The sequence below is a fragment of the Elgaria multicarinata genome, chromosome 1 (genome assembly GCF_023053635.1).
Source record: "Elgaria multicarinata webbii isolate HBS135686 ecotype San Diego chromosome 1, rElgMul1.1.pri, whole genome shotgun sequence".
In the NCBI taxonomy this organism is placed as follows: domain Eukaryota; kingdom Metazoa; phylum Chordata; class Lepidosauria; order Squamata; family Anguidae; genus Elgaria; species Elgaria multicarinata.
Window position 1 is genome coordinate 17,130,223 of NC_086171.1, and position 27,816 is coordinate 17,158,038.

The 27,816-nt window shown below is 42.2% G+C and overlaps 1 protein-coding gene across 4 annotated transcripts; it reads right to left on the bottom strand.

The window, feature by feature from the left end:
* Window positions 1-1,198: 1,198 nt before the first annotated feature.
* Window positions 1,199-27,816, bottom strand: TMEM196 (transmembrane protein 196). Of its 4 annotated transcripts, none has more exons than XM_063123642.1 (6): window positions 27,607-27,816; window positions 8,185-8,241; window positions 7,029-7,283; window positions 5,326-5,399; window positions 2,907-2,985; window positions 1,199-1,900 (listed from the first exon to the last, which is right to left on the bottom strand). In XM_063123642.1, exons 1-6 carry the CDS (start codon window positions 27,757-27,759, stop codon window positions 1,838-1,840), a joined length of 681 nt encoding a protein of 226 aa, XP_062979712.1. In that variant the 5' UTR covers window positions 27,760-27,816; the 3' UTR covers window positions 1,199-1,837. The 4 variants fall into 4 exon arrangements, with proteins under 4 accessions (XP_062979712.1, XP_062979711.1, XP_062979724.1 ...); XM_063123641.1 differs by having other exon boundaries at window positions 27,589-27,816; XM_063123654.1 differs by lacking the exons at window positions 2,907-2,985; window positions 5,326-5,399.

The following is a 27,816-nucleotide window of genomic DNA, read 5'->3' on the forward strand; positions in this document are numbered from 1 at the left end:
ACATTACCTGTCCCAAATCCTCTTAGCCCTAGACCTGATGAGTAGACTCACACAGCGCCTGATGTGTGGTTTCTTTAGATCCTTTCCTCCCCACCTCTCCCTCTCTAGGATCAATTGCTACCATCATTCTGTAAGTACACAGGCTTCTGTCAGGCATGTTTGTGTCTGTGTTTTAAGTCATTTTCTTTTAGCGTACAAATGTATGTACTTCTGCAACTCTAGTACGTGTCTTCGGAACGTAGAAGTCATGCTTTTTCTTTTGGCAGGCCTGTTTCAATTGTTAACTGATAGGCACACAAGCACCTGAGTTTACTGTTAGAGGGAATGATACTGTGCAGAATTGCACGGCTTACATTTATTTCTAATGTACATATTCTGGTGGCAAGTTTGTATTTTGTAAAGATTGTAAATGCATAAAATAAAGAGATAACCAATGAGCCTTGATTGAATAAAAAAACTCTGCACGTTCTTTAGAGTTGAGGGACACATGTTGCTGGTTTGGGACCACATATACATGCATGTGCACATGTGCATGCTCACACACATACCAGATGCACATGCTAACACGCACACATGCACAGCAATTCTGATATAGAGGGCCAGGGAGGGTCGTGTAGTGGCTAAAGTGTTGGACTCGGAGTCAGGAGATCTGGGTTCTAGTCCCTACGCAGCAATGGAAGCTCATTGGGTGAATTTAGGCCAGTCACATACTCTCAGCCCAATCTCCTTCACAGGGTTGTTGTGAGGATAAAATGGAGAGGAGGACGAGGATTATGTACAGCCCCTTTGGTTCCTTGGAGGAAAAAATGTGGGATAAAAATTGCAATAAAATGAATAAATAAATAAATAAAGATCACTAGCAGCCTTGGGAAAAGAGCAATGTGTATGAGAATCTCTCAGCAGTGCCAGGAGGGTCAGGGTTCCCGGAGCGGGGGGGGGCATAGTCAAAGCATTGGGGACCATGGGTTATGAACTCATGAGCCATGGGTTATGAATCCCTGCTCTAAATGATTTTTTTGACTATTTTGGATGTCTACCTGTTGATTAGGTTTAAGAGTAAGTCCCTTAAATCTGATCAAGAGGCACAAGCCACCCGAAAAATTGTGTGTGGGTATTATCTCTCATTCAGGTTTCACAAATTATTCTAGGATGATTTGAAAACAAACAAAGCTACTAACCATGACATTTTTAGGTTCATTTTATTTGACATCTTTTATGAACAAATTATGAAATATACTTCACAAATTGGAAATATTTACAGTTTCTTTACAGCAAGGCATTGTTCAGGTTTTGACTTACGGCATCCTTAAAGCATTCTGTCTTTCAAAACAAAGACATCAGTGTATTGTAGCGGCATGCTCATAATTCATTCATCAGACTCTGCATAGGAAAGGAAAGCCTTTCAAGTCTAATTTCCATTTCTGCCATTGTGCAATCCATTGTTTAAACCCTTTCCATTTTCATGTCTGTGGGTTATTGTATTGTTATTCTTAATTTCAAAAAAATCTTTATAAGGACAGTCTGAGTAGAGCCTGAAAAGTCAGTTTGAAATATGATCACATCCATGACAACTTGTTCAGTCAAAGAAGAAGAAAATATTAAGGATGTGATAATTACTGAGTATCTTCAAAATATGCAGTAAAATATCTTCAAATAATGGGAGAGAAAATCAAAGCAACCTCTGAAAGGAGATGCATCTGTGCTGTTTGAGCTGTGACATTATTGCAAATAAAAGCCATAATGTTTTTAGCGCCTTCTCCCAAAGTTGTTAGTATCTGTATTGTTTTCCCCGAAAGAAAATCCTGAAAATAGTTGTTACTTGGACATTGTAAATCTTTCAGTATGCTCTTCCATTATAAATTAGATGTGGTCCTCCATTACACATATTGTCTGTCATTTCCTGTAAGAATTAAAACTGGTGGTTATAATGAAAGGATTTACATGTTGCTAATTATCTAGTACAGATCTAAGCAATGTACCAAATGTAGCTCACATCTGGAATAGGTTAGTTTTTCCTTTAAGGAGTGCCCTGAATGATCAGCCTGTGGGTGAGTTGCCATGGCAGGGGGAAGAGCTTGGCAGAATTCATCCCCCCAAGGTCTGAGGTTGCTTACCCTGCCCAACTATATGCATATACACCCATAATATGACATGACAGAATGAAAGGTGATTGCATGAGAGGTCATCAGCCATTTTTCAGCTGCAAAATGGAAGTTATGATGTGCCCAAGAGCAGCAGAAGCTCCTTCACCAATGCCAACCATAGCCATTCCAGCACACAGGTCTGTGTTGGAGACCTGTAGCCCTGCAACAGATCATGAAGCTCAGTGGTTTGGTTGGCCTTCCTAAACCTTCCCTCCAGGCTTAGTGGCTTTTATTTATTTACAAATTTCAGAAGCTGACTTTAAGGTGGCATACAAAATGCAATAAAACAATAAATAAACCACAATTTTCTAGGGTCAAACAGCTCTCTCTTACTGGAACTTCTTGGCTTTCATGTTCTCTTCATGGTAGCCCTCAACCTCATGTTCTCCCCAGGTCCTGATGGGTTGTTATGGTTCACCCACTTACACTTCATACCTAGACTAGGACATATTGACTCCTTGGTCCCTCACTCCCAGTACTATTGGGAACCGTTTCCTGGTTGTTCATGCCTCCTTACAACAGTAGGGCCTCTGTCCTTCATTCACCCACTGATGCTCCTAGATAGCAGATAGCACAGGGACAAAGACAGTGTAGGGGATGAAAAGCCTCTTCTATGACATGTAGTAGCAAAAATGGTTTCCCCAAGCAGTTTCCTCCTGTACATCTCTCCTGTGCCTACTTTGATTACACACTAAGAAAGATACGGAGCATACATGTTAATTATGAAAGAGATGGCAGTTCATTCTTCACAATCACGTATACCTTGGTCTCTGCTGGGATTTCCAAATAGGGTGCCAGATAATGTCGGTTGAAGTGGGGGTGTGGTGATGTAGACACCTGTCTGCTGGGAAACAGAGTGAGATGAGTAAACTCACATCCCATTAGCTATTAAGCAGCCAATGGATGTTGCTAACGAAAGCCAGCATCATCCAGTAAATTACATCTTGGAAGAGGGCTCAGGCATCACTTAAGTTACTATCTCCGTTTAAGTTTCCCCATTTATACAACTGGAATTATGGAGCTTGTTTACACGAGCAGAGATAATGGAACATTTATCAGTGGCTATAAATGTGGGGCTGTTGTCAAACCCAATATTTTCTCCTTGGCCTCATTTCTATTGCCAGGACAATGCACCAGGGAAGTTTAGTCCTATATCCCAGGTCCAATTTCAAGTTATAGTGTTGTTACTGTAAATTGTGAGTGCTGTCATCATCGCAACCCACAGGAGGATTATTTAAGTATGCATTTCCGTACTAATGATTGGGAAACAACTTTTTCTTTTAATACTGCTCCATGGGTTGTTTTCATGACAAATTATTTGGCTGGATGGCATTAGGATCTAGGTACATTAAAAAGAAAGGAATGGCTCCATTAACAAATTTAGCAGTGAGAGGGACTCGTCAGCTGAATTTTGATCTATATTCTCATGTTAAATGAACTTCATGGAAGAAACCAGTTTTGAGAAACCTCCTGCTTTTATGTGTAGAAGCTGGGCTGCTGATAGGTGAATTTATACTTTAGATCAGTTATTAGGATCAGATGAAGAATTTTTACCATGTTCGATATTGCAGATTAGATATTATTTACTGGCTAGTGTTAGTTGGCAACACTAGCCAGTAAATAAGCATTTGTTGAAGTCTATATACAGCCCATCAGCACTTCCAACACTGTTGGTGCAATTAATTAGTTCTCTACAGAAACCAAAGCCTGCAATAGCTGTTCATAAAAGTCTTTGGAATGTAGTAAAGTAGATGTTCAGATTGTCAGAATGGAATAAAGAGTTGGAATGCTCTATACAGTCTAATTAACAGAAAGTTGTCCCAGCTACCATAAGTACTACTGCTGTAGATCTAAAACTGAGGCTGATTCAACACAAATTGATGTTTCACATATATTGGACGCCAATAGAAGAAGATGGGTAGCTCTGCCAGGTGCTGGCGATGTAATTGAGGCATATGATGTGGGCATGTCCTGCAGTTCGAAGTCATTGCTCGTATGTATTTTATTCCTCGAAAAATCTATGATAATAGCAGATGTCCGTGGACTTTTTAAATTACATCCCTGTGATGTGGGGATTAACAAATGGACAACAAAGTGGATACTGAGAGCCCTTACAGTTGCAAAGAGGCTTATACTTCAAGCTTGGAAGGATAAACACTCATAACATATCAGTGGACTGATGATCCTACTGCTCTTGCTACATTTGAATGTATCTCCTACAGCTATCAATTTTGTATGGAATATATATATCTATATATCTATATCTATCTATCTATCTATCTATCTATATCTATATCTATATCTATATCTATATCTATCTGCTTATAATTACATATATTGAAGTTGCTATTTACTGTTTTACTCTGTACAGCACCATGTACACTGATGGTGCTATATAAATAAATAATAATAATAATAATAATAATAATAATAATAATAAAACCTTTCCCCACTTTTTTCTTTCCCCTTTTTTGCATTGTTTTTGTTGCTGTTATTGTTCTGTTTGTGCGTGTGTGTGTGTGTAGATTTCTTTGTTAGAACTTGCTTCTGTCTCAGAAATATATTTTCATTATAAAAACAAGTTCAAACTCAAAATGAGATCATTAACACAAGATAAGAGACTACATAAACAATCTCCTAATAAACCACACCACGGGAGAGTTGTAAGGATGAATGAATTAAGGATTGTAAGGCACTTCTCAATAGAAACCTTGGTCTGCTGGCGAGCAAAGGTCTCAGTTCTAGTTCTTTCACGTTAAGAGCTTACATACATTTTAGCTATTTGAGTTGCACTTCTAATTCATTGTGAACATTGACAGCCACTTGTTTAACTGAGCCTTTTACTCATGACACTGCAACTAATTATGTGCATGAACAGTGTGAATCTAAGACATGGAACTGCTGATTAGAGAAGGTGCAGGTCAGCCTTTGGGTACTTTCCACAGAGACTATTTGGATGCCAATAATAAGGGTGCAATATTTCAAGTGAAAAAAACATACTTCCAACTCTAGCATCACACTATGCAGAGTTTTCGGTAGCATTTCCTAGAAGTACCGTTCATGAGTGAAGACCTCTGGGACTGATCTCAAAGCATGAACCAAGATCGATTATGCATCTCACAGAAGAAAAACTTCCTACAGTGACATAAAAAACATTGTAGCTCCCTAGAAGTCAGCATACCTTGAAGGTAACTCTGGTGTCGGGGGAACCACTGGGCAGCTGGGCAGATCAGTTATCTCAATACCCCTCAATCTCTAATATAAATACAAAAGTTATAAATAAAGCACAAACATATGCACATAGGTTACTGAATATCAGTAAAAAAAAAAATACAAAACTGTACAAATGTAGATGCTTCACTAAATACTTCAAGGCAAAGCACACAAGCAGAGCCTCATGCAATCTGTTCCTGGACTGTACTTCAGAATGAAGGTGGGAGATAAAATGCTTGACTGCTCTCTCTTGATAAGAATAACTTACACATTCTAAACTAAGGGCCAAAAATGTCAGTATTTTAAATGTGTGTCTAGCAGCTGTGACCCCCCCTCTTCATTTTTACCCTAGAATAAGCACAGGACCATCAATTTTAGGGTGACCATATGAAAAGGAGGACAGGTCTCCTGTATCTTTAACAGTTGTATAGAAAAGGGAATTTCAGTAGGAGTCATTTGTATGCACGTAAAACTGGGTGAAATTCCCTTTCCATCACAACAGTTAAAGCTGAAGAAGCCCTGCCCTCTTTTGTATCCTGTCAAGAGGGCAGGGTTCCTGCAGCTTTAACTGTTGTGATGAAGAGGGAATTTCACCAGGTGCTGCATGCATAGAAATGACACCTGCTGGAATTCCCTTTTCTACACAACTGTTAAAGATACAAGGGCCCTGTCCTCTTTTTCATATGCTCACCCTAACCTACAGGCTGATTAGTGGTCAACCTTGAGCGGGATCTATCTATGCAACTGTTAAAGATACAGGAGCCCTGTCCTCATTTTCATATGGTCACCCTACTCAATTTGGATCAGGATCCTAGTTTGGATCAAAATCCTAGTAGGCCCATGTCCCTGCCCTGAGAAAAAAAAGTTAGGAGGACACAGATGGCAGACACACATTTAACAAAATGACCCTGTTCAGACAAAACACTAAGCCACAGCAGTTAAGCATTTTGAGCTTAATTTGTTATGTGAACCATGACTTAGATTGTCATGTGAACCATTCCTAATTGTGGTGGCTATATAACCATGGTTTAAACATGCTCACTAACCATTTCCTGCAAAAGGGTTAATGGCCTAACCATGGTTTAGCGTGTTGTCTGTTTTGGCCCTAACATGTCAGGTAAGCCTTCTCCCTGATAGGCAGGTTTTGTATTCTGCAGGAGTAACGGGGGGAGGGGCATTTGGTTCCCCACCTGCAGTTTGATGTGATCCGATCGAGCAACATCTAAATTACAGGGTCCTGCTAATTGTGTAGCTTGACCTCATTTTAATATTTGTTAAGTCCCTGATTTACAAACTACTTAATAGGGAATGGAAAATAATTTTGTATTTTCATGCAGTGAGGTGTGTATATATAGAGAGAGACCCATTCATTAAGCAGCCATTCAGTTATTTAGGGAGTGCTATATTTAGCGGCAAAGCATTTGGATAATGTTATACAATGGAATAATGTAGATAATGGATGCATTTTATTGAAATGGGTGTACTGCAAAGGACAATCTAAAAATAGCTTTCTATAGCACAATGAAGCTTAGACCAAACAGAAGCATTTTCATTTCCCAATGACTTATAAAGTTGAAAACTGAATTCTTCCCGACTGCCAATCGACTCTATTAGAACACAGAGCTGTTTTAGAAAAAAAACACTGCAGGTCAGGAAATATGCCCAACTTACTTTCTCTGCCATTTCGTGGGAGTGATGCAGTGAATGCTCCCTTTCTGAAAACATCCTTCTTTGCTCATAGCTAGCTAGCCGACAAGTGAGCCAGGAAGAAAGAGTGCAGCCCCCAATTCCAAGGCATGCAAGAGACATGGAGGTAAGATGCAATGGATAGAGAGATGAGGACTTCTTGGTCAGAGCTCGAAGGAACTGAAAATTTAATATTCCTCCAATTAGTCCACAGATACAGCAGGCTGAGAAAAGTATCATCTGGTAGGAGACAAGAGAAACCACATTATTACCATGGGATTATCTGATGGAGAAGGCAGTCAAGATATGCCTTGATTTTGTTAGAGTAGATATTGCATTGAAATCCACTTACACTGAACATTTGACAAAACCAGATATGATTAGTGTAACAGGGTAAGAAGGAACTACTACTTATGGAGAACTTTCAACAACCGCTTTGCCTTCGCACTACTCAGAGATCACTACAACTATCATTTTTCAGCTATGTGAGGCAGTAATCTGCTCAAGGTTACTCCAGCATGGGCTGATTCAAATATTCAGTTCCCAGTACGGTTTAGTCATCTCCTATGAATGCATATTCCATCCAAGGTTACATGTGTGGGAAAGGATTGCTTGCTTGGAAACATCCTCACAAAAACAACGACACCCAGTGTGCAAGCATTCCACATGGCATCAACTTGTAAACATTGTGTTTCTCATTCGTATGCATTATTTTATCCAGTATTTCAATTACTCCATGGTGGGCATGGGGATGTACTATAAGCAGTTAACCAATTCATTTAGCAACCTTTGAAGCTTCAGTAAATCCACCTTTCCCCGTTAAATTAGGTAATTGGGCATATATAAGTTCTAGCTCTCTTGAGTTTACAATCCAGACATACAGAATGAATTGGCTAACACTCGTTCCCCATTAGTTCATGTGTTTAACAATGGCTATGTCAGGATCAATGCAGACTGTGTAATCTGCCTGATCCATTTCCTGAAGATGTCCTAGAGGAAAAGGTACCTACCTTTCCCAAGGAAACTTCTCCAACCTCATTGTGGAGATGGTATGGGGGGTGGGGGGGCTGGCAATAAAGAGTTCAAGATACACACCAGTTTGCATTTCACCCAGTGATACATATGGCGTGCAAAAACTTACGATAAGTCCTGATTTTTTTTTGGCACACAGTATTCCACATACTCCACACAGCAGAAACTGTAACGAGAAAAAGAATGAATTTCATAGTTGATGGTCTACAGCAGAAGTTTAAATCCTGCTCTGCTATAAGCAATGTAAACAGTAACAGAATATTCAGTATTATAGTTGCAGCTATTTCTGAATTATACAATTACTGTTTCAAAAACCAGTTTAGCCAAACCTATGTATACTTATGAAAACAGAAAGTCTGTTTCTTCTAATCTTATTTCCAAGGTTAACTACAGCTCGCTCCAAGGGCAGGACATACAGCATCTATCCCTCATGACACTATAAATATTATTAACTATTTCTAGAACATTTTTCCTTGTGCAAAATACTTTACAGCCCTGCTCTTGAGTGTTGTCAAAAAGAATAATTCCTTCCTTGACTTGGATCTTTGATGAAAGATTGGAGATAAAGGAAAGGATTTCCTTGCTAGCACAAGTGCTAGGAATGGAAAGCCTGGGGTTTCTCTTGCTAGCCCTAGCAAGGGAACCCCTTCCTTAACTCTCAACAGAGACAAGGAAGGGATCGTCTTACTAGCATGGGAAGTCTCTGGTAGTGGTACCACAGCTGATGCTGGTCTGGGTGTGCAGCCAGAAACGGCTTGGCTGGGCAAATGTGGCCAATACATCCGGCCAATAAGGCAATGGAATCTCTGAAATAGGGACCCAGGGGTAATAATAGTGATGTGAAAAGTAGGCATGTGCTCCGCTCCTATTAGAAGCGCAGAAGCAGGAGCGAATTGGCCTGCTCCACCTTGCCCAGAGGCGGAGTAGAAGCGGACCGCGGACCCCTAGAAGCAAGGCGAAGAGAAGCGACCATTTTTCAGAGCTCCTCTTTCAGGCGGACTGCTCCGATCGCCATCTTGAAACATTTCGCCCATAGATAACTGGGTTGTTTTTGAAGCTTTCGTTCTGAAAATTCTTGTGCTTAGACAGTCATGGATGGGGGTCATTTTGAGACTACTCTCACCTCTCTGCGTCATGCGGGTCACGTGCTATATATTTTTTTATATCGGGTCAACGAACAGGGGCAGCGCGGGTCAAATGGCGGTTTTCGCCCATAGGATTGCATTGCAGAAAAGAATCGGGATAACTGGGTTGTTTTTTAAGCTATCGTTCTGAAAATTCTTGTGCTTAGACAGTTGTGGATGGGGGTCATTTTGAGACTACTCTCACCTCTCTGCGTGGTGCGGGTCGCGCGCTAGAATTTTTTAAAAAGTAGGGTAAAGGCGGGAAAAAGATTACCTTTTCGATTGCTGAGGGGCAGAGTCAACTCCCGGTCATGATCACATGATCCCAAAGTTGGAGGAGGGGATAGGCAAAACGGGTAACTTGGGATTCTGGGAAACTTCTCTTTCTTAGTCTGAACGGACTTTTCCCAGTGTTTTTTAAAACAGTAGCCCCACCAAATGCACAAACACAACCTGTGAAATCATATACTAAGCCAATAATAAGAGATAGAAACACAGCACTGCTACCCACCCTAACTTTGGGGAACAACTGAAAAGATGTGGTGCAAGGGGATGAGCTCCCCTAGGGCATCTCATTGTGGACGTGCCCCCACTCTCTCCTGTACTTGGAAGGCCATCAGAGCCTTCCAAAGAGAGTAACCCGGTGGAGCAATGCTTATCATGAGTTGAAGTGAGCGGTCGACTTCTCTTAGTGGTGGAGTGATGCCTATCATGAGTTGAAGTGACAGTTCCACTTCTTAGCGGTGGAGCAATGGCTTTCATGAGTTGAACGGACAGCCTTGCTTCTTAAAAGACTGGTCACTACTAGGACCAGTCAAATTGGCAGCTGCTTCCCCCTCCCCCGGGCACGTCCTCCTATTACTGGTAAAAGACAGATATAACCTTTTTAAAAAAGTTCTTCTTGTTGTTTATTCAGCAACACTGCTGCTTTTAATTCCACCCCTCCTTCGTTTATTTATTTATTTATTTATTTATTCCATTTTATATGCATTACTGGCTTATCCTTGGCTCACTTCCTTATGCCCCCAGAAATGTCTGCTGCCTGCCTGCCTGCCTTCCCTCTCTCCTCCCCTGCCCGCCTTGCAGGGATGTTGTGTGTGTCTGGCTTTGACTCAGGGGGGAGAAGTCCTTCCTGCGCTCACTTGGAGTTTTGGAAGTTCCAAATCCATTTTTCAAGTGTGGAAGAAGATTCATATAGGTTTATCTCTACTCCCCAATTCATGGCATGTTGGGATTTCCTTTGAAATGGCCCCATTGAGAGGTCTGCAGGTTTAAGCCCCGCCAAAAAACAGGGGATGATGGGACTGCCTTGAGTCTCGGCGTGCGGCATATGTATCCCTGGATAAGCTGTCATGGTGGTGAGTTTGAGGGGGTTTTTTTAACGTGCAAATTGACGGAGCTATTGGAAAGGGATGTGAATGGGTGTTGGATTTTCATAAATTCCCCAAAAATCAGGGGATGATGGGACTGCCTTGAGTCTCGGCATGCGTATGTATCCCTGGATAAGCTTTCATGGTGGCGAGTTTGAGGTTTCTAACGTGCAAATTGACGGAGCTATCGAAAGGGGTCTGAATGGGGTGCCTGATTTTCAAAAATTCCCCAAAAATCAGGGGATGATAGGATTGCCTTGAAACTTGGCATCCATGTGGACACGTGGATAAGCTATCATGGTGCCGAGTTTGAGGTTTCTAACGTGCAAATTGACGGAGCTATCGAAAGGGGTGTGACTTAGGGTTATGGGTGGTGCGTTAGAGGTTAGAGCCCCGCCAAAAATCAGGGGATGATGGGACTGCCTTGAGTCTGGGCGTCCATGTGGACACATGGATAAGCTGTCATGGTGGTGAGTTTGAGGTTTCTAACGTGCAAATTGACGGAGCTATCCCAAGGGGTCTGAATGGGGTGCCCGATTTTCAAAAATTCCTCAAAAATCAGGGGATGATGGGATTGCCTTGAAACTTGGCGTGCATGTGTATACGCCCATGAGGTGTCATGGTGCCAAACATGAGGTATCTAACTTGAACCAAAAAAAAGTTGTTTACTTTTTTAGCTTTCAATGCAACCCTATGGGGGGGAAAACAGAGCTCCGATCCGGATCCGGAGCTCCGAGCGGAGCGGAGCGGAAATGGGCGAAGCGGCCCGATCCGAAAATCGCGGATCTGGAAGTGAAGCGGAGCGGGGGGTCCATGCACACCCCTAGTGAAAAGTAGGGATGTGCTCCGCTCCGATTAGGAGCGTAGAAGCAGTAGCGGATTGGCCTGCTCCGCCTTACCCAGAGGCGGAGTAGGAGCGGACCGTGGACCCCCTAGAAGCAAGGCGAAGAGAAGCGACCATTTTTCGGAGCTCCGAGTTCAGGCGGAGCGCTCCGGTCGCCATCTTGAAAACATTTCGCCATAGGATTGCATTGCGGCAAATAATCGCGCATAACTACGTTGTTTTTGAAGCTATCGCTCTGGAAATTCTTGTGCTCAGAGAGTCGTGGATGGGGGTCATTTTGAGACCACTCTCACCTCTCTGCGTTGTCCGTGTCGCGTGCTATATTTTTTTGAAAATCGGGTCAACCGCGCGGCTCAAACTGCGTTTCGGCTTTTCGCCCATAGGATTGCATTGAGGGAAAGAATCGGGGATAACTGGGGGGGGGGGTTTAAGCTATCGTTCTGAAAATTCTTGTGCACAGAGAGTCGTGGATGGGGGTCATTTTGAGACTACTCTCAACTTTCTGCGTGCTGTGGTTCACGTGCAATGTTTTTGTGAAAATCGGGTCAACCGCACGGCTCAAACTGCGTTTTCGGCTTTTCGCCCATAGGATTGCATTGAGGGAAAGAATCGGGGATAACTGGGGGGGGGGTTTAAGCTATCATTCTGAAAATTCTTGTGCACAGAGAGTCGTGGATGGGGGTCATTTTGAGACCACTCTCAACTTTCTGCATCGTACGGGTCGCGGGCTAGAAGTTTTTAAAAAATCGGCGGGAAAAATACTTTTTCAAAGGGCTGAGGGGCAGAGTCAGCTCCCGGTCATGATGATCCCAAAGTTGGAGGAGGGCATAGGCAAAACAGGTAACTTGGGATTCTGGGAAACTTCTCTTTCTTCATCTGAACGGGCTTTTCCCCGTGTTTTTTAACACAGCAGCCCCACCAAATGCACAAACACAACCTGAAATCATATACTAAGCCAAGAATAAGAGATAGAAACACAGCACTGCTCCCCACCCTAACCTTGGGGAACAACTGAATCGATGTGGTGCAAGGGGATGAGCTCCCCTAGGGCATCTCATCGTGGACGTGCCCCCACTCTCTCCTGCACTGGAAGGCCATAGAGCCTTCCAAAGAGAGTAAAACGGTGGAGCAATGCCTATCATGAGTTGAAGTGAATGGTCACTTTTCAGTGGTAGAGCAATGCCTGTTATGAGTTGAAGTGAGCGTTTTACTTCTTCTCAGAGCTGTTGGTGGCTGTCATTGTCTTGAACTGGCAGCTACTTCCCCCTCCCCCGGGCACGTCCCCCTATTGCTGGTAAAAGACAGATATAGCCTTTTTAAAAAAATTCTTCTTGCTGTTTATTGAGCAACACTGCTGCTTTTAATTCCACCCCTCCTTTGTTTATTGATTGATTTATTCCATTTTATATGCATTACTGGCTTATCCTTGGCTCACTTCCTTATGCCCCCAGAAATGCCAGCTGCATGCCTGCCTGCCTTCCCTCCCTCCTCCCCTGCCCACCTCGCAGGGATGTTGTGTGTGGGGTGCCCGATTTTCAAAAATTCGCCAAAAATCAGGGGATGATGGGATTGCTTTGAAACTTGGCATGCGTGTGTATATCCCCATGAGGTGTCATGGTGCCAAACATGAGGTTTCTAACTTGAACAGAAAAAAAGTTGTATAATTTTTTAGCTTTCAATGCAAGCCTATGGGGGGGGGAAACGGAGCTCCGGATCCGGATCCGGAGCTCCGGGCGGAGCGGAGCGGAAGTGGGCGGAGCGGGGGCGGGGCGGAGCGGCCCGATCCGAAAAATGGCGGATCTGCAAGTGAAGCGGAGCGGGGGGTCCGTGCACACCCCTAGTGAAAAGTCCAACCGAATCATAGAATAGCAGAGTTGGAAGGGACCTCCAAGGCCATCGAGCCCAACCCCCTGCTCAATGCAGGAATCCACCCTGTTATAGGTCAAACTTGTGCAAATAGATTTTTAAAAATTAACATGTATTTCAAAAACCAAAACATTGCATTCAGAAAATGAAGCTCAAAATCTAAAACTAGGAATTCAGATTTCAACATCATGAAGACTGCTGCCCTAAGCACATTTTCCTGAGAATGTGCACTATAAAACATCATTATTATTATTATTATTATTATTATTATTATTATTATTATTATTATTATTATTATTTTAATTTCTATACTGCCCAGTAGCTGAAGTTCTCTGGGCAGTTCATAACAATTCACAATTATGCTGCTGCATGTCTACATTTCTTTGTTAGTTTGCTCACAGATAAGCCAAACAAACCTCGTTTTACCTCCCCCTCCTTCAATTTTCTACCAGAAAGTGCTTGTGGTTCAAGACACTCCATTAGATTCACATTAAAATTCAATTACTTAAAACAGGAAAATAAACCACCAACATCCTAAATTTTTCAGTTCTATTTCAAATGTCACCAGACCTAGATACTGGGCATGTCTAGACCATGCCTTATCCCGGGGATAAGGACAGGGGATCCCGGGGGCAGGGAGGGATAATCCCTCCATTTCCCTAGGATAACCGGGACGGCTTTTAGCCTGATTTTTCCTGCGGTCTTGGCATTGCCCCAAGACCTCAGGAGGTGTGGGCGGCCATCCCAGTTTCATCCCAGCTCCTCGTGAGTAAACCCAGCACAGGGTGCAGAACTCTTCACATGCTCTATGCCCATTGGGGGTGGGGAGGGGAGCAGGGTCGGGCCTTTTTTAAAATTTACTTACTTTCTAGCTGGCGCACAGGTGCGCTCCAGCTCCTTTTCTTTTTTTAAAAATATAGCGGGTGTGACGTTCCTTTATTTCTATATCACCTAATAGCCAAAGCTCTCTGGGCAGTTCACCAAAATTACAACCTACAAATACAGCCCTTTGTTTAAAGTTCTGTCAGAGGACAGTCCTCTATTTGAAGATGTCTTATATTTGTAGGACTATCTGGTCCAAGTCAGATAAGGAACCATAATAAATCATGAGAGAGAGAGAGAGAGAGAGAGAGAGAGAGAGAGAGAGAACTTTGAAGTTGTCCAACAAGAACTTGGCCCCTTGTCAGCAGATTAAGGAAGGCACAAATTGCCTGGTCAATGTCTTCTCCACTATGGAGAAATGTGTTGAATTTCTATTTAAATTAGAATAATGATTTCCAAATTTATATGTATATTTATTTATTACATTACTGATCCACTGAATAACCAATGTTTATACTGTTACAAACAGTATAAAGTGGCCTATGTCATTTTTATGCAATCTTGTGTCCTCTTTTTTCACAGTGGCCCAGTTTTCACATTGACCACAGCCCGCTATGACTTATTTAAGCAGTACTACATTCCAGTCTGCGCCAGTGGCCCTTTGGAGGGTTGTTTCTTCTGTCTTCCAAACATGGGAGGCAGGATTGTTTGATGGCTAAACTGTGCTCAGATAACCCTACAACAGACTGTGGCTTATTTGAAGGTTGTTTAACCCTGAAACAACCCCTGCCACCTGGGTTCAGACAACACAACAAGCCGCAATGAGGGCTGGATCAGGCAACCTGGTGTCTGCTGGCACCATGGCCCATTATGGCTTAAATAAGCCACAGTGGGTTATAGTGATCATGCAAACTAGCCCAATTTGTAATTGGCCACCCTAAATGCAATTGGCTTGGTCCTTATGTAGATGGCTCAAACATCACAGCTCTTGAACAAACTTCTGACTGCATAAACATTCAAAGTCTCGATGTGATTTAAGAGTTTCTCTCAAATTTCATATTAAACTGACTTCAGAGCTGGACGTTTTTTTTAAAAAAAACATTTACAGATGATCATTTGGAACAGAAATCTTAAGCAGTTCTTTGTTCAAGAGATCTTCCTAATAAGTTTAATTCATCCAGTCATGATAAAACAGATCAAACCATTCAGCTTCATTCTCTGAGGACTGATAAAGTGTGAATGGATATAGAAGCACAGGACATAGGCAAGGTATTATAAGCCTATCAATTAGATATAGGATATACATAAGTAGTAATTCTCACATGTATGCAACAGGTCACAGTAATACGTTATCTCATGTTCAAGGCAATGCGCCAGACACATAATGCATATAAAGGGCAGTCTTAGATCTTCTTTTCTTCCATTTATCATTCCCACTATACTCCCTCTACACAGCATATGATGTAGCCCTTATTTAGTTATTTATTTTAGGGTGGCCATATGAAAAGGAGGACAGGTCTTCTGTATCTTTAATAGTTTTATAGAAAAGGGAAATTCAGCAGGTGTCATTTGTATGCATGCAGCACTGGGTGAAATTCCCTCTTCATCACAACAGTTAAAGCTGCAGGAGCCATCTCTAGCTATATCAGTGTGACCAGGAGCCCGTCTACACTTGTCTAGATGAAACGTAACAAGTTGGCAGAGATGACGTCAGCAGTCACGTGATGCTGTTGTTGTTACGTTTCTTCTGACTTTTAAAACTGTTCCACTTTCTGTTAAAATCGTTTTAAAACTAACAATGTGCCCCAACCTTTCGTTGTATTCAATGCCTTCTTTCAAAGTCATATCTCGTGACCATGGTCTTTGCTTCCTGATTAGGACAAGTGAGGGCTTTTCTAGGGGAGGGAGAGCTGGCACAACGCGACGAGGGGGAGGGGGAGGGGGAGGGAGGGTGGTGAAAGAGGGGACAGAGGCTTAATTTTTTTAAAAAACCGCTTATCTTTCGGGGCGCACGTGGCCGCTTTAAGACGCTGCAGGGCTTCCCTCGTCCCTACGCGTCGCCCCGCCTCCCTGCCGGTCTAGCTCAGAGTCACCGGAAGAAGAAGGTTTACTTCAGAGCCGGTATGAGCATAATGAAGAACGTTCTAAAGAAGAGTGTGCCGGGGTAAAACGATAGAAGAAAAGGTATTTCGATTGACTGGGCTCAAGTCGCATTTTGTAACGTAGCAAGGGAGGACGCAACAATGCACTTAAACAACGGTGTAATGAATAGTGTAGATCCTGCCCAGATATAAAAGAGGGCAGGGCCCACATACTCAGGGCCGGGCAAAGCTGGTAACAGGCCCAGGCCAAATGGGAAATGTAGGCCCCATTTCAAACTGCTCATTAAGTATTTTTTTTTAATCAGTTCTAAATACTTATGAACTAGAATGATTTATAAAAAAGGTAATGGCAAGCACTTTTATTCAAGATGTATAGAATACATCACTTCTTCACATTCAGAAATGCTTTACGTGCTTTTCTTTGAGAAAATTCATCATCAACAACAAAATCAAGCAACTTTGCCTTGTCAGTGTTAATGTTCAAAATTGCTAATCCAGTCAAACGTTCTTGCACCATTGAGTAGGGCCCCTCAAAATCGTAGGCCCATGCCAACTTGCCCCACTGCTGCCCCCCTCTGCCCAGCCCTGCCCACACTAGCCTTAATTAGCCATGATGGACAGTTAGCCAAAATAGGCCCTTTCTTGCCACCCAGACTAGTGCATCACAGGTGTGTGATTATGCACTCTGACCAGCTTTGGAGCAAGACCACTGCCACCTGCACTCTAGTCAATGTCTGGGTTGCTTCATTGCTCATAGGTCTGCAGTGCACCATGAGACAAAACAGGCTCTGCAATGCCAGAGAGAGCAACCCTCAGGAACGATCATTTGCGTCTCACAATTCCAAAGTGAAACAGGGGCCTTGACAGGATCGCCAGCTCTTTTTTGTGGGATATCCTCCAGACCATTCAGGAAACCATCAGGTTCCATAAGTCCCCCAGGTTAAACCATTTTAATCGATTCCTCTCCCACTTGCAGAGGAAAACTGCCACCACAAGTCCACCACGGTCAGCACGGGATGAACATGGGCCTGGAGATTTTCCACTCCTTGTTAGTATAGTCCAATGGTTCCCTCCATGCCTCTGTTGTTCAGCTTATTTGAACTGAAACTGAATTAGTAGGTCAATGTGTTCTCTGGTCAATGCTGGAGACACATCTGATTAACTGCTCAATTTTATCTTTTTAAAATATGCAATAACAATAATTATTATTTGTTTGTCCCAGCATCCTTTGGTGCAACCTGAAATCTGTTTCCCCACCTAGGAAAGACTATTCTAATAATTGTCTGCCTAACGCCTCCTGCGTTCTGTTTTTTTGGATGAAGTGAATTGCTTCAAGCAGCATTATGTGTGGAGGGGGTAACAGATAAAGGCAGGAGTCAGTAAGTCATTTTAAACTTGTGGCTGTGGTGAGAGGAGGCTGCAGAGCTTCGATTGTGGGGCGGTATATAAATGTAATAAAATAAATAAATTAATTGAATCTCCAGTGAAAGCTGCAACAAAGTCTTCTGCTGACACCGAGACCAATGTTTGACTCCCCTTCTGGAGAACCAACCTTAATCTAGGTAGTCCCTGAAGTTGTCACCTGCAGTTCAGTTTTTCACCACATGGGGCAGCTGCACACAAATCCCAGCAACTCCTGACCAGTATTGGGTGGACTCAAAGAAAAAGAGAAAACCAATACTGCAAAATTGGGAAGAGATTTCCTCTATTCCATTCTGTTACTGTGCTCTACCCTCCATTCCACTCATCCTTAATTCTGGTTTAAAACAAGAATTTCTAAAAATTAATTCCAGAATTGGACTATAAGCATTTGATAGCAACTTTCAGTTTGTTTCTTTTCCCCTTCTATTATTTCTTTGTTTGTTTGTTTAATTTATATTTTGCCTTTCCACCAAAAGATGGAAATAAAATGCAAATTAAAAGTAACATATTCTTTCAAACTTAACATAAAAAACATTAACAATGCAAGAATAAGGAAAATTAAAAGCAAGCAGCTGACTAAACACCCTTTCAGCAACAGACCAATGTATATTCCAAAGGCTTGCCTGAATAAAAATGGCTTTGTCAGTAGAGAAGGTGCTAATCTAACTTCCCTTGTCAGGGGCTTCTGAGCCTCAGAATAGAAAAGGCCCTCTATGTTCTGGTCACCACACCTAAAAAAAAGAGATATAGAGCTGAAAAAAAGTGCAGGAAAGGGCAGCTAAAATGATCAAAAGGCTGGAGCATCTCCCCTATGAGGGAAGGTTACAACAGCTGAGATTGTTTAGCTTGGGGGTGGGGGAAAGGAGGCTAAAGGGAGACATGACAGAGGTATACAAAATTATGCATGGTATGGAGAATGTGGATAGGGAGACATTTTTCTCCCTCTCTCATAATACTAGAACCGGGGTCATCCCATGAAGCTGATTGGTGGGAGATCCAGGACAAATAAAAGGAAGTACTTCTTCACACAGCATATAGTTAAACTATGGAATTCACTACCACAGGACTTAATGATGACCACTAATTTGGATGGCTTTAAAAGGGCACTGGATAAATTCCTGGAGGAGAAGACTATTAATGGCTATTAGCCTTGATGGCTATTATTATTAGTAGTATTAATATTAGCATTATTTGTATCCCGCCTTTTGCCCAATACTGGGCCTCAAGGCTGTGCTACCTCCAGTATCAGAGGCAGTAAGCCTATATACACCAGTTGCTGGGGAACATGGGTGGGAGGGTGCTGTTGCACTGGTCTTGCTTTGTTGGTCCCTGACCAACAGCTGGTGGGCCACTCTGTGAACGGAGTGCTGGATTAGATGGGCCCTTGGTCTGATCCAGCATGGCACTTTATGTTCTTATGTTAGCAATGTGCAAAGGCAGATGAATAAACACAGCACACACAAAAACTCAAAAAGGAATTTTGATATGATTGTAGGTAAGGCTGCATCAAAATTCTCTTTGCGCCAATGCACAAATGCTCAACAAGGAATCTTGAAGCAATCGTAAACACAAACACATCAAGATGGGCTTTTTTGAGGTGGGAAAGGTAGAATTTTATCTCCTGAAGAGGAAAAGAGATGAAGAATGGAAGGCACACCAAATCAGCACAAAACTATATGCTCAACACACTCAATGCAAAATGGGTGTGTGTGTGAAACAACAGCAGGGATCTACTTCAGAAACTATTCCAGATCACTCAGAGCAGCAAAATGTGAGGAGAAATTCATATGAGGAGAATTTTGGAAGCATCCCTACTCAAAAACAACTTCACTTTGACATAGAGGAGGTTGTCACCCAAAGCAATGAGGCTAGAGACACAAAAGGAAAATATGACAGCCTGACAACTGAGTATAAAACAGGGAGGTTGGGTCTGTGTGTGTCCTTCCCATGGCAGCCTCTCCACGGGGACTCAGGAACCCAGCTGAATGTGGTGAGTTGTGCTGTATGTGGAGGGGTTGACCACTGAGTGGCAGGACCTTCCACAAACAGAGCCTTCTCTCAAGGAAGACAGATCCTGTCAAATAAGCCCTAGCTGTTGTCTTCCTGTTGAATTAAATTGTCAACTGGTCTCCCCCTGTATCAAGGATGGGGAAATGGTTTTGTTTTTTCGGTCAGGGCTGCATTTCCGCGGCGGCCAGGGCCAGGACCAAAAGTGGGCTGGGATGCCACTGTTCTTTCTCTTTTTCTGCCATCCATTTCCCCCTTTTCTCTCGCTCTCCCTCTTCCTCCCCACCCAGCAGGTTCTTGGGCGAAGGGCAGATCACTCTTGCAAGTTGACTGAACTCTTGCAGATCCCGTGAGCTGCAGGTTGTCTCCCCGTGCCCTGTATCTTTCAGGAAATAGGGGCCAGATCTACACCTTGTGTCAAATCAGTACAATCCCATCATGGTAACACTACATTCCTCTTGTGCATTTATACCTTGTAGGACACACAATGACATTTTTGGGATAATGTGGAATAAAAAGCATGAAATAACACTATGAAAGCGGTATATGGAATGCATAACGTGCCCCAACAGTTCAATATTGCTATAAAGCAGTAGTATAGCTCTAGCCACTCTGAGTAATTAAAATGCATTAGGAGGACGGGATATATGGATTTAAATAAATACATAGATAAATAGACATGCTGTACTGTGAACTGAAAAAAGCAGTTGCCAACATACTGAGTAGCTATCTGAGCTGGACCAGACTGGAAGATAGTAGGGCCAATATGAACCAAGTGAGATCTTTTAAATGCCAAGGGTCAACCTTGAATCCACTGAAATCAAGAAGCGGATGTCTCTGCATAATCTACAGAGCAACCATCCCCATATGGAGGCACTGCAATGTCTGGGAATGGTGGGAGTTGTAGTCCAACACATCCAGGGGGTACCAGGATGAGGAAGACTGTATAGAGTGACTTCCAAACACCACTGCATAAACACAACCAGCAGCCTTCTCAAACATCTCAAAGTAGGGCCTTCTAGATCCAGGGTAGTCTTCAGCCATGGCATCTCTTATCTTACTTGAGAAATGAAACACTGAAGAGGTGGATATGACACTTTAAAATCTTACCACTAGCAATATTTTATACATACACTGCTGATAGGGTGGGCATAAAGGGTAGGCATGGTTGGGCACCTACCAAAGTCCTAGACCTGAGCAGCAGCCCACTGCCAAGAGCCCCCTGGACATGCTCCTCCTCTTCACCATCCCAACCTGCTTTTTTACCTGCCTCTCACTAGCCCAGAGAACGATGGTGTTGAAAGGGAGGAGCCATAAATGCCACTGCCTACTTGCTCACTGGCTCCCTGCCTGACAGGCAAGCAGATGGGGTTGGTGAGCATGAGGAGCAATGAGAGGATGAGGAGCAATAGCTGATGATTATAATGGCAGCAAGAAGGTAGATTCACTGAGGAAGGGGTGCATTGAGGCTGTCTTGCCCAACAGTCCTCAAAATCCAGAGCTGATGGCTGATGTGACCTATATGATTCAGGCATTTATAAAAGCATTATTCTTTGATTTTTGGTGTGTGTGTGTGTGCCTTTCTATGTGCCCATGTGTGTACCACCCATTTGTATGCATGTTGTCACCTTGTTAGCTGTGTATGCCTGTGTGCTCAAGACACTCAAACGATAGGCTGTGCTGTTGCTATGGTGAACCGGTTTTCATTCGGTGGATTTCAAAAAATCTAGCAGCATTTCTATTCACCTCAGGAGACTAATTACAGTTCACATTATATGACTATGACAAGCAATGCAAGTAGAGAAGCATTCAGAATTTAATGGTTGGATTCATGGACATCAGAGAGTCCATATTTTTGTATCTTATCCATTCATATAATTGAGAGAACAAACGTATTCACATCTGTATCACAATAAAATAAACAGCTTTCCACATAGATTAGATTAACTGAGTCATTGATCTTAGGTACCATCTGACTTCTTTTCATCTGTTTTGCGTTAGCAGAAACAGCTTTCTTACACAGTGAGAACCATCAAGTATTTTGACCCAAGAAGAATTAGGTGGATAGAATTAGAAAACCCAGAGTATCATATATTTTAAAATACAATCCCATTCTCTCATTTCCCTCTTCTCAAATATATTATGCATCTTGATTTCAATCCTGAAAGCTCTTAAACTCCTGCATTTGTAATCAGTGTGAACTTGATAATCTGAGGCACTTTATTAGAATGGAGTTCAATACAAACAATCCATACAAATTCATTCTAATCTGTAACCAAACCTTGTTCAGGGGTTAGAACGTAAGTAGAGCCAGGCTGGATCAGACCAAGGATCCATCTAGTCCAGCACTCTGTTCACAGAGTGTACACAGTGGCCACCCAGCTGTTGGCCAGGGACCCACAAGCAGGACAGGGTGCAGCAGCACCCTCCCACACATGTTCCCCAGCAACTGTTGTACATAGGCATACTGCCCCTGATACTGGAGGTAGCACATAGCCATCTGGACTAGTAGCCATTGATAGCCTTCTCCTCCAGGAGTTTCCAGTAGCTTGTTATTTAAACATGTATTTAAACAATGTTGTTCTTTTTGCTCTTTATGCATTGAGGGTGACTGTCTGAACAGGAAAGCCTACTTCTATCCATAGGGGTTCTCCAAATGAGTCAGTACACTGATTATACTGTTGTTGTTGTTGTTGTTGTTGTCATCATTGTCATCATCTTTAATATTAATTATTTTATAGATTATTTTTAAAGATGCTGTAAGTTCCAATGTTATGAAACCCCAAAGTTATGGAACACCTTCCCTAGAGAAGTCTGCCTGGCTCCATCTCTACATATCTTCTGAAAACATAGGTGAAAATATATTTATTCCAGTTGGCTTTTGACAAGCCTTCCCACTGTATTTTGGATTGTATATTAACATTGTGGAGTTGATATTTTAAGCTTTACTGACCGTTGTCCTGTACTTTATAAATGTTTATAATGGTTGTTTATTTGAGGTGGGGGGCGTGGGGAGATCATTGTGTTACATAACATGAATCTTATTAGCCACTTTGGGCAATTTTTAAAAATAGATCAGGAGGACAAAAGTGCCTGGAAATAAATCAACAAATAAATCAGAACATATTTCATATGGCAGCCTAATAGGATGTAAGTGGATGGTGAGACAATGCATGTAATAGAGATGTGTGTGATTTCATGTAAAATATGGTATTCAGAATGAAGGTTTCCATAGTAACCTTCCCCTTAGCCACTTAAGTGTGAAACTGGGCTTCTGTCTAGTTGCAGCTATTTGAAGACAGAAGTGGGTCAAAGGCCTTTAATTACATTTCTGTGTTATGTTATTTTTAGGAAGTGTGCATACAAATCAGCTTTGCTCCAACGGTTGTGCTCTTCAGAAGTTCAAGGTAATTTATTCCTACTTCTCCTCGTTCTGCTTCATGCTACATCTGGTATCTGAAATTACCAAAGGTAAAACCAAACAACTTGATTTTAAGCCAATTATGGTGCAGTTCTAAGTAATTTGGGCATAAATTTCATTGAAGTCAATGGTGCCTTCTTCTGTATAAATATGTTTAAGATTAGGTTGTTAGCCTGACTATAGTCATTGGGACTAAGGGGAGATGTACAGTACCAAGATATACCATCAGTGCCCACTGTCCGATGACCTCAGAGTGCATGCTGGACCATTGGTGGGATTATAACCTGGCTAATATCATGTGGAGGTACAGACTATATGAACTCCTCCAAAAGCCATTGAGTTGGGCCTATCTAGCCATCTGAATCAGCTCACAACCCTTGTGTTTCCATGGGAGCCATGGGAAATAGAGTTCTGTTGTGAGGGTGCTAAGAATTCACCCTGAAACTTGGCCCAATTCACAATGACTTCAAATATCTATTTGAAGTATAGCCATATTTCAAGATAGCTTGAAATCAAATACTTCAGGATGCATTCATATTATACTTCCTCTCTAGAGCATGGTGTATTTCCCCCCAATATTTTACCTATAGAATCTCTATAGAACCCTGCCTCGTAAATGTGTTCTTTGCTATGCATGCCACCTGTCAATCTTACTATTTTTAACCTTCCTTGGTGTATAGTATCTACATGGAACTACAATACAAGGTGACTGTCCTGCTCTATGTGGGATTCCATTGTCTGCTCTAGGCAGTGGCTCAGGTGAGGAAGCACGATTCTGGACCAAATGCTGGAGCACCTCTGAGACTTGAGAGTTAATTTCAGGACCATGGACTAGAGCAGTCCTGGAACTAGAGCACTGGAAAGTTACTCCAGCACCCACTGGAAGCAACTGCCAGGGGTTTATAGTAATGCTAGCAGAGAGCATCATCACATGAGGAAAATTGTGTTTCCTTACTGTTGCTTCTCCATCCCTGCTTTTGTTCCTCATTACTTCCTCTTTCTTCGAGGAGGGGAAAGAGAAAGTAAATGAAGACCACGTGGCTCATTCAGTGCCATTTTTATTGCACCGCTTTTCCTGCACACAAAGGAAGATTGCAACACATTCTGGGTTGTTGTTGTTTTGTTTTGGTTTTGGTTTTAAATCAGATTAAAAGGGGTCTATTTTGTGACAGAAAAACAAGCGGGAGGAGTGGGAGGCGGACATCATCATCTAAAGGACGCAGGCACATCCGTAAGTGGGCAGTAGTGAGCTTGCAATAAGATGTTTGTCTGAGTCATTTTGGAAGCTCCACCCGTCAGGTGCTGTTTCTGAATGTTAAAGAGCCAGTGGCCTTTCCCTGTAGACATTGGCTTCTCCTGTGGAATGTAAGAAAAGCCAATTCATGACTGCTCTTCAGGGTCTCCCTATTCACTAGAGAAATATGAGGTGCAGTCAGGGGCCAATGGCACATCCTAGGGATTGCATGGATAGGATATAAGATCTGAAGCAGTGGAGCTCAATTCAGAAGGACCATACACTGGTTCTGATGCTTCCTTGGAGTCATCTTCACTGAAGCCCAGTCTGCGAGGGATTCTGGTCCTGAAGTCCACTACTGAGGGCTTTATTCTCCTGGGCAATAACAATGATTGCAAAAGGCACTTTGCACTGGGAATATAGTTACACAAAACTCCCTGACTTTAACTACTGTATGTTCTATCTACAGTATATATCTATATATAATATTCACATGAATATGCACAGCGGCAACAAGTAAGGAGGCCCGGGGGGGGGGGGGGAAGAGAGCAAAATCCTGACAATTAAACTTTATAGTAGCACACCAGCATGAACCCAAATCCAATAGGCCAGTATTAATTTATGTCCACCTGCCTATAGGTATAGAACTAATAATAGCATCATTATCCACATCCTCTTCCTCTGTTGTACATTACCAATCAAAAGTTTAACTCTTTGCTCTTAGTTCTTTGACAAAAGTTACATTTTAAATAGCTTAGGGCCAGGGTAACTGAAAGACCCGCCTCCTACTGCATGATCCTGTCCCAAATTTGCCTTCATTATCTGAGACCCTCTTGTGTGTCCCATGTCTTAATATGTAAGGCTGGCAGGCACTTATAACAGGGCCTTTTGTGTATAACTGTATAACTCCTTTCCCGGGGAGGTTAGACTCACCTCCCCATTAGTGACTTTTAGACAACTGGTGAAGATGATATTTTTCTGCCAAGGTTTTAATACTTAATCTCTGATTTTAATAATTAATCCATGGGTTTAAAGTGAGTTGTATATTTTGTATTTTTATGTATTTAAATATTTGTGTTTTATTATACATTGACTTGAGTACTCAGCAAATGAAGGGGCAATAGAAAAATAATCTAAATACATAAATAATTCCTCAGAAAGCTACAACTCCTCACACACATGCACACAATGGGTTATATGCAATTTGAGTCCTAAGACTGGATGCAATGCCCCTGAGTGCAACTTATTAGATACATTCCACTGCTTGGACCATGTGAGAGGGTGAAGTTGTTGTGGCTTCTAGTCATCACCACTTCTAGGTGATGACTAGAAGTCACTTCTTCTACTCAACAAAATTAATCTATATGTTGTTTCCATTTTCATGACCAAGATAATATATATACAAGTGTACAAAGTAGACTTTTAAACAAAGTAAACAAAAGATTGTTCAGCTATTCAGTCAAAAATAAAAGGATAGAGGATATAATGCATGTATTAACATTTTTCTGCATTATTTATATTTTTTATGGTTTTAAATTTTGTATACTTTTTTTAATGTCCGCTGTTTTTAACTTTTGTAAACCACCCAGAGAGCGTTGGCTATGGGGCAGTATATACATTTAATAAATAAATAAATAAATTTAATATTATTATTTTTATTATTCTGAGGGAAAAGGGAGCATATATTAATCTACTTCTCTTTCAGTTTTGAAGAAGTTTTCTTTTCTTTAAAAAAAAATCAATTCACATTATGAGGCCTAATACAGACAATTTTTTTTTGGCTTTTCTTTCCAACCAAAACTAGTGAGAATGTGTCCCTTATATGTTATGATTTAATATAAATATAGATGTAAACTGAAATCCTTAATCAGCTTATCCCATTGAACCTCCGCTAATTTCAACTGAAAGTCCCATTGCCCCTCCATAATATTTTTTTTAAAAAAAGATAATTAATATACACCACAGCCTAACTTAAGTCCCATCCCATACAATTGGATTTAAGAATGCAGTTCAGTTTAAAATCCCACTGGTTTCAATGAGAATTGAATATGCCCCTCCTTTGGATGGAACCTTTTACAGTATTTGGAAAGAAATTAGATTGAATGTAATAGGACTTTGTTCCAAATAATATGCTTAGGTATCAGATGTGTAGCTTTGCTCCTAACTAAGCACATGGCATGCACATCTCATGAATTCTAATAGAAGATAGTACAATGTAAATTCAATAGACATTTACATTGGATGTTAAAATGTCACCCTTTGCTGATCTTGAGACATAAGTGTTCAATTTGCTGTTATTACAGCGAAAGAAATCAATCCAACAATATAAGCAGATATCAGAAGATGCAAAGTGAACAGGATTGAATGGAAACTTGAGTTTGCCCATGTTTTTCACCTCCTAGTGAAACCCTGAGTAGAAGATGCAACTGCACTGTCCTAGTCTCAATGATGTAATATTTGAAGAACCCTCAGATCCAAAATGATGTAATGCTTCAAGGACCCCCCCCGCCCCCGCCGATCCTTTTCTTTCCAAAAAAGATGCCTTCAAAGACAGAGATTTAAAATGGCCCTTTCCACCTTTGGACCACTAGGTGTTCTGTGGGGGCGAGGGAGAAAGAAGAGTTTTTGCACCCCAGGGTAGATTTCCTGATTGCCATGTGCATGACCCAGTGTTCTGCTGGTAATCATCCCAGGGAGTGTGGTGGGCGGGGGGAGGAGGGAGCTTTATGTTTGATGGTTCAAAGGAAGTTCATGTTATTTTGCCCTACAATACATAGGGCCTGTTCAGACAACATGCTAAGCCATGGTTAGGCCAATAATCCTTTTGCAGCAACTGGTTAGTTATCATGTTTAAACCATGGTTATGTAGCACCATGGTTAAGAATGGTTCACAAGACACATTAAGTCATGCTTCATGCAACACGCAAAGCCATAATGTTTAGCTCAAAATTCTTAACCACAGTGGCTTAGCTTGTCATTTGAGCAGGGTCAGGAAGGGAGCTTTCCCCAACCTGGTGCTCTCCATATGTGTGGGAACAGGGGATTATGGGAGATGTAGTCCCACCCATATGGAGGGCACCAGGTCAGAGAAAGCTGCATTAAGGGATGAGGTGGAGGTAGAAGCAGCCGTCTATACATCTAATTCATGAGGCTCAATGGAGCATGCAAGCTAGAGAGCGAAACTTGGGCAGAAGGGGCTGCATGCATGAAATAATTGGGCAATAGCGTGCACACGGAATCATCATCATCATCATTATCATCACGGTCAAGAGTTAAAGAGAGAGTGAAATGGCTAACGTACACACACCCCGCTCCATACCGGAGAAGAGTCTCCCAGCTGAGTCGTCTGCTCCGCGTCTGCAAAGACCAGGCTGAAGCTGACAGCCCCCACGGCCACGCTGGACACCCCCAGCCCTATCTCCAGCACGGAGAGCACCAGGAGGCTTCCGATGATCTGGCCGCTGGTGCACATCCTCGCTCGGTCATCGTTCCTACCCCACGATCAGCTCCGAAAGCCACGCATTCGCCT

Bases quoted from the DNA above. Each gene is read 5' to 3' on its own strand.
- TMEM196 (XM_063123641.1), bottom strand. From the start codon at position 27,759: ATGTGCACCAGCGGCCAGATCATCGGAAGCCTCCTGGTGCTCTCCGTG. The intron at 7,284-8,184 runs GTAAGTTTTTGC...GTCTCCTACCAG, and splicing joins AAAAAAAATCAGGACTTATC to ATGATACTTTTCTCAGCCTG. The intron at 5,400-7,028 runs GTAAGTTGGGCA...TATTTATATTAG, and splicing joins CCCACGAAATGGCAGAGAAA to AGATTGAGGGGTATTGAGAT.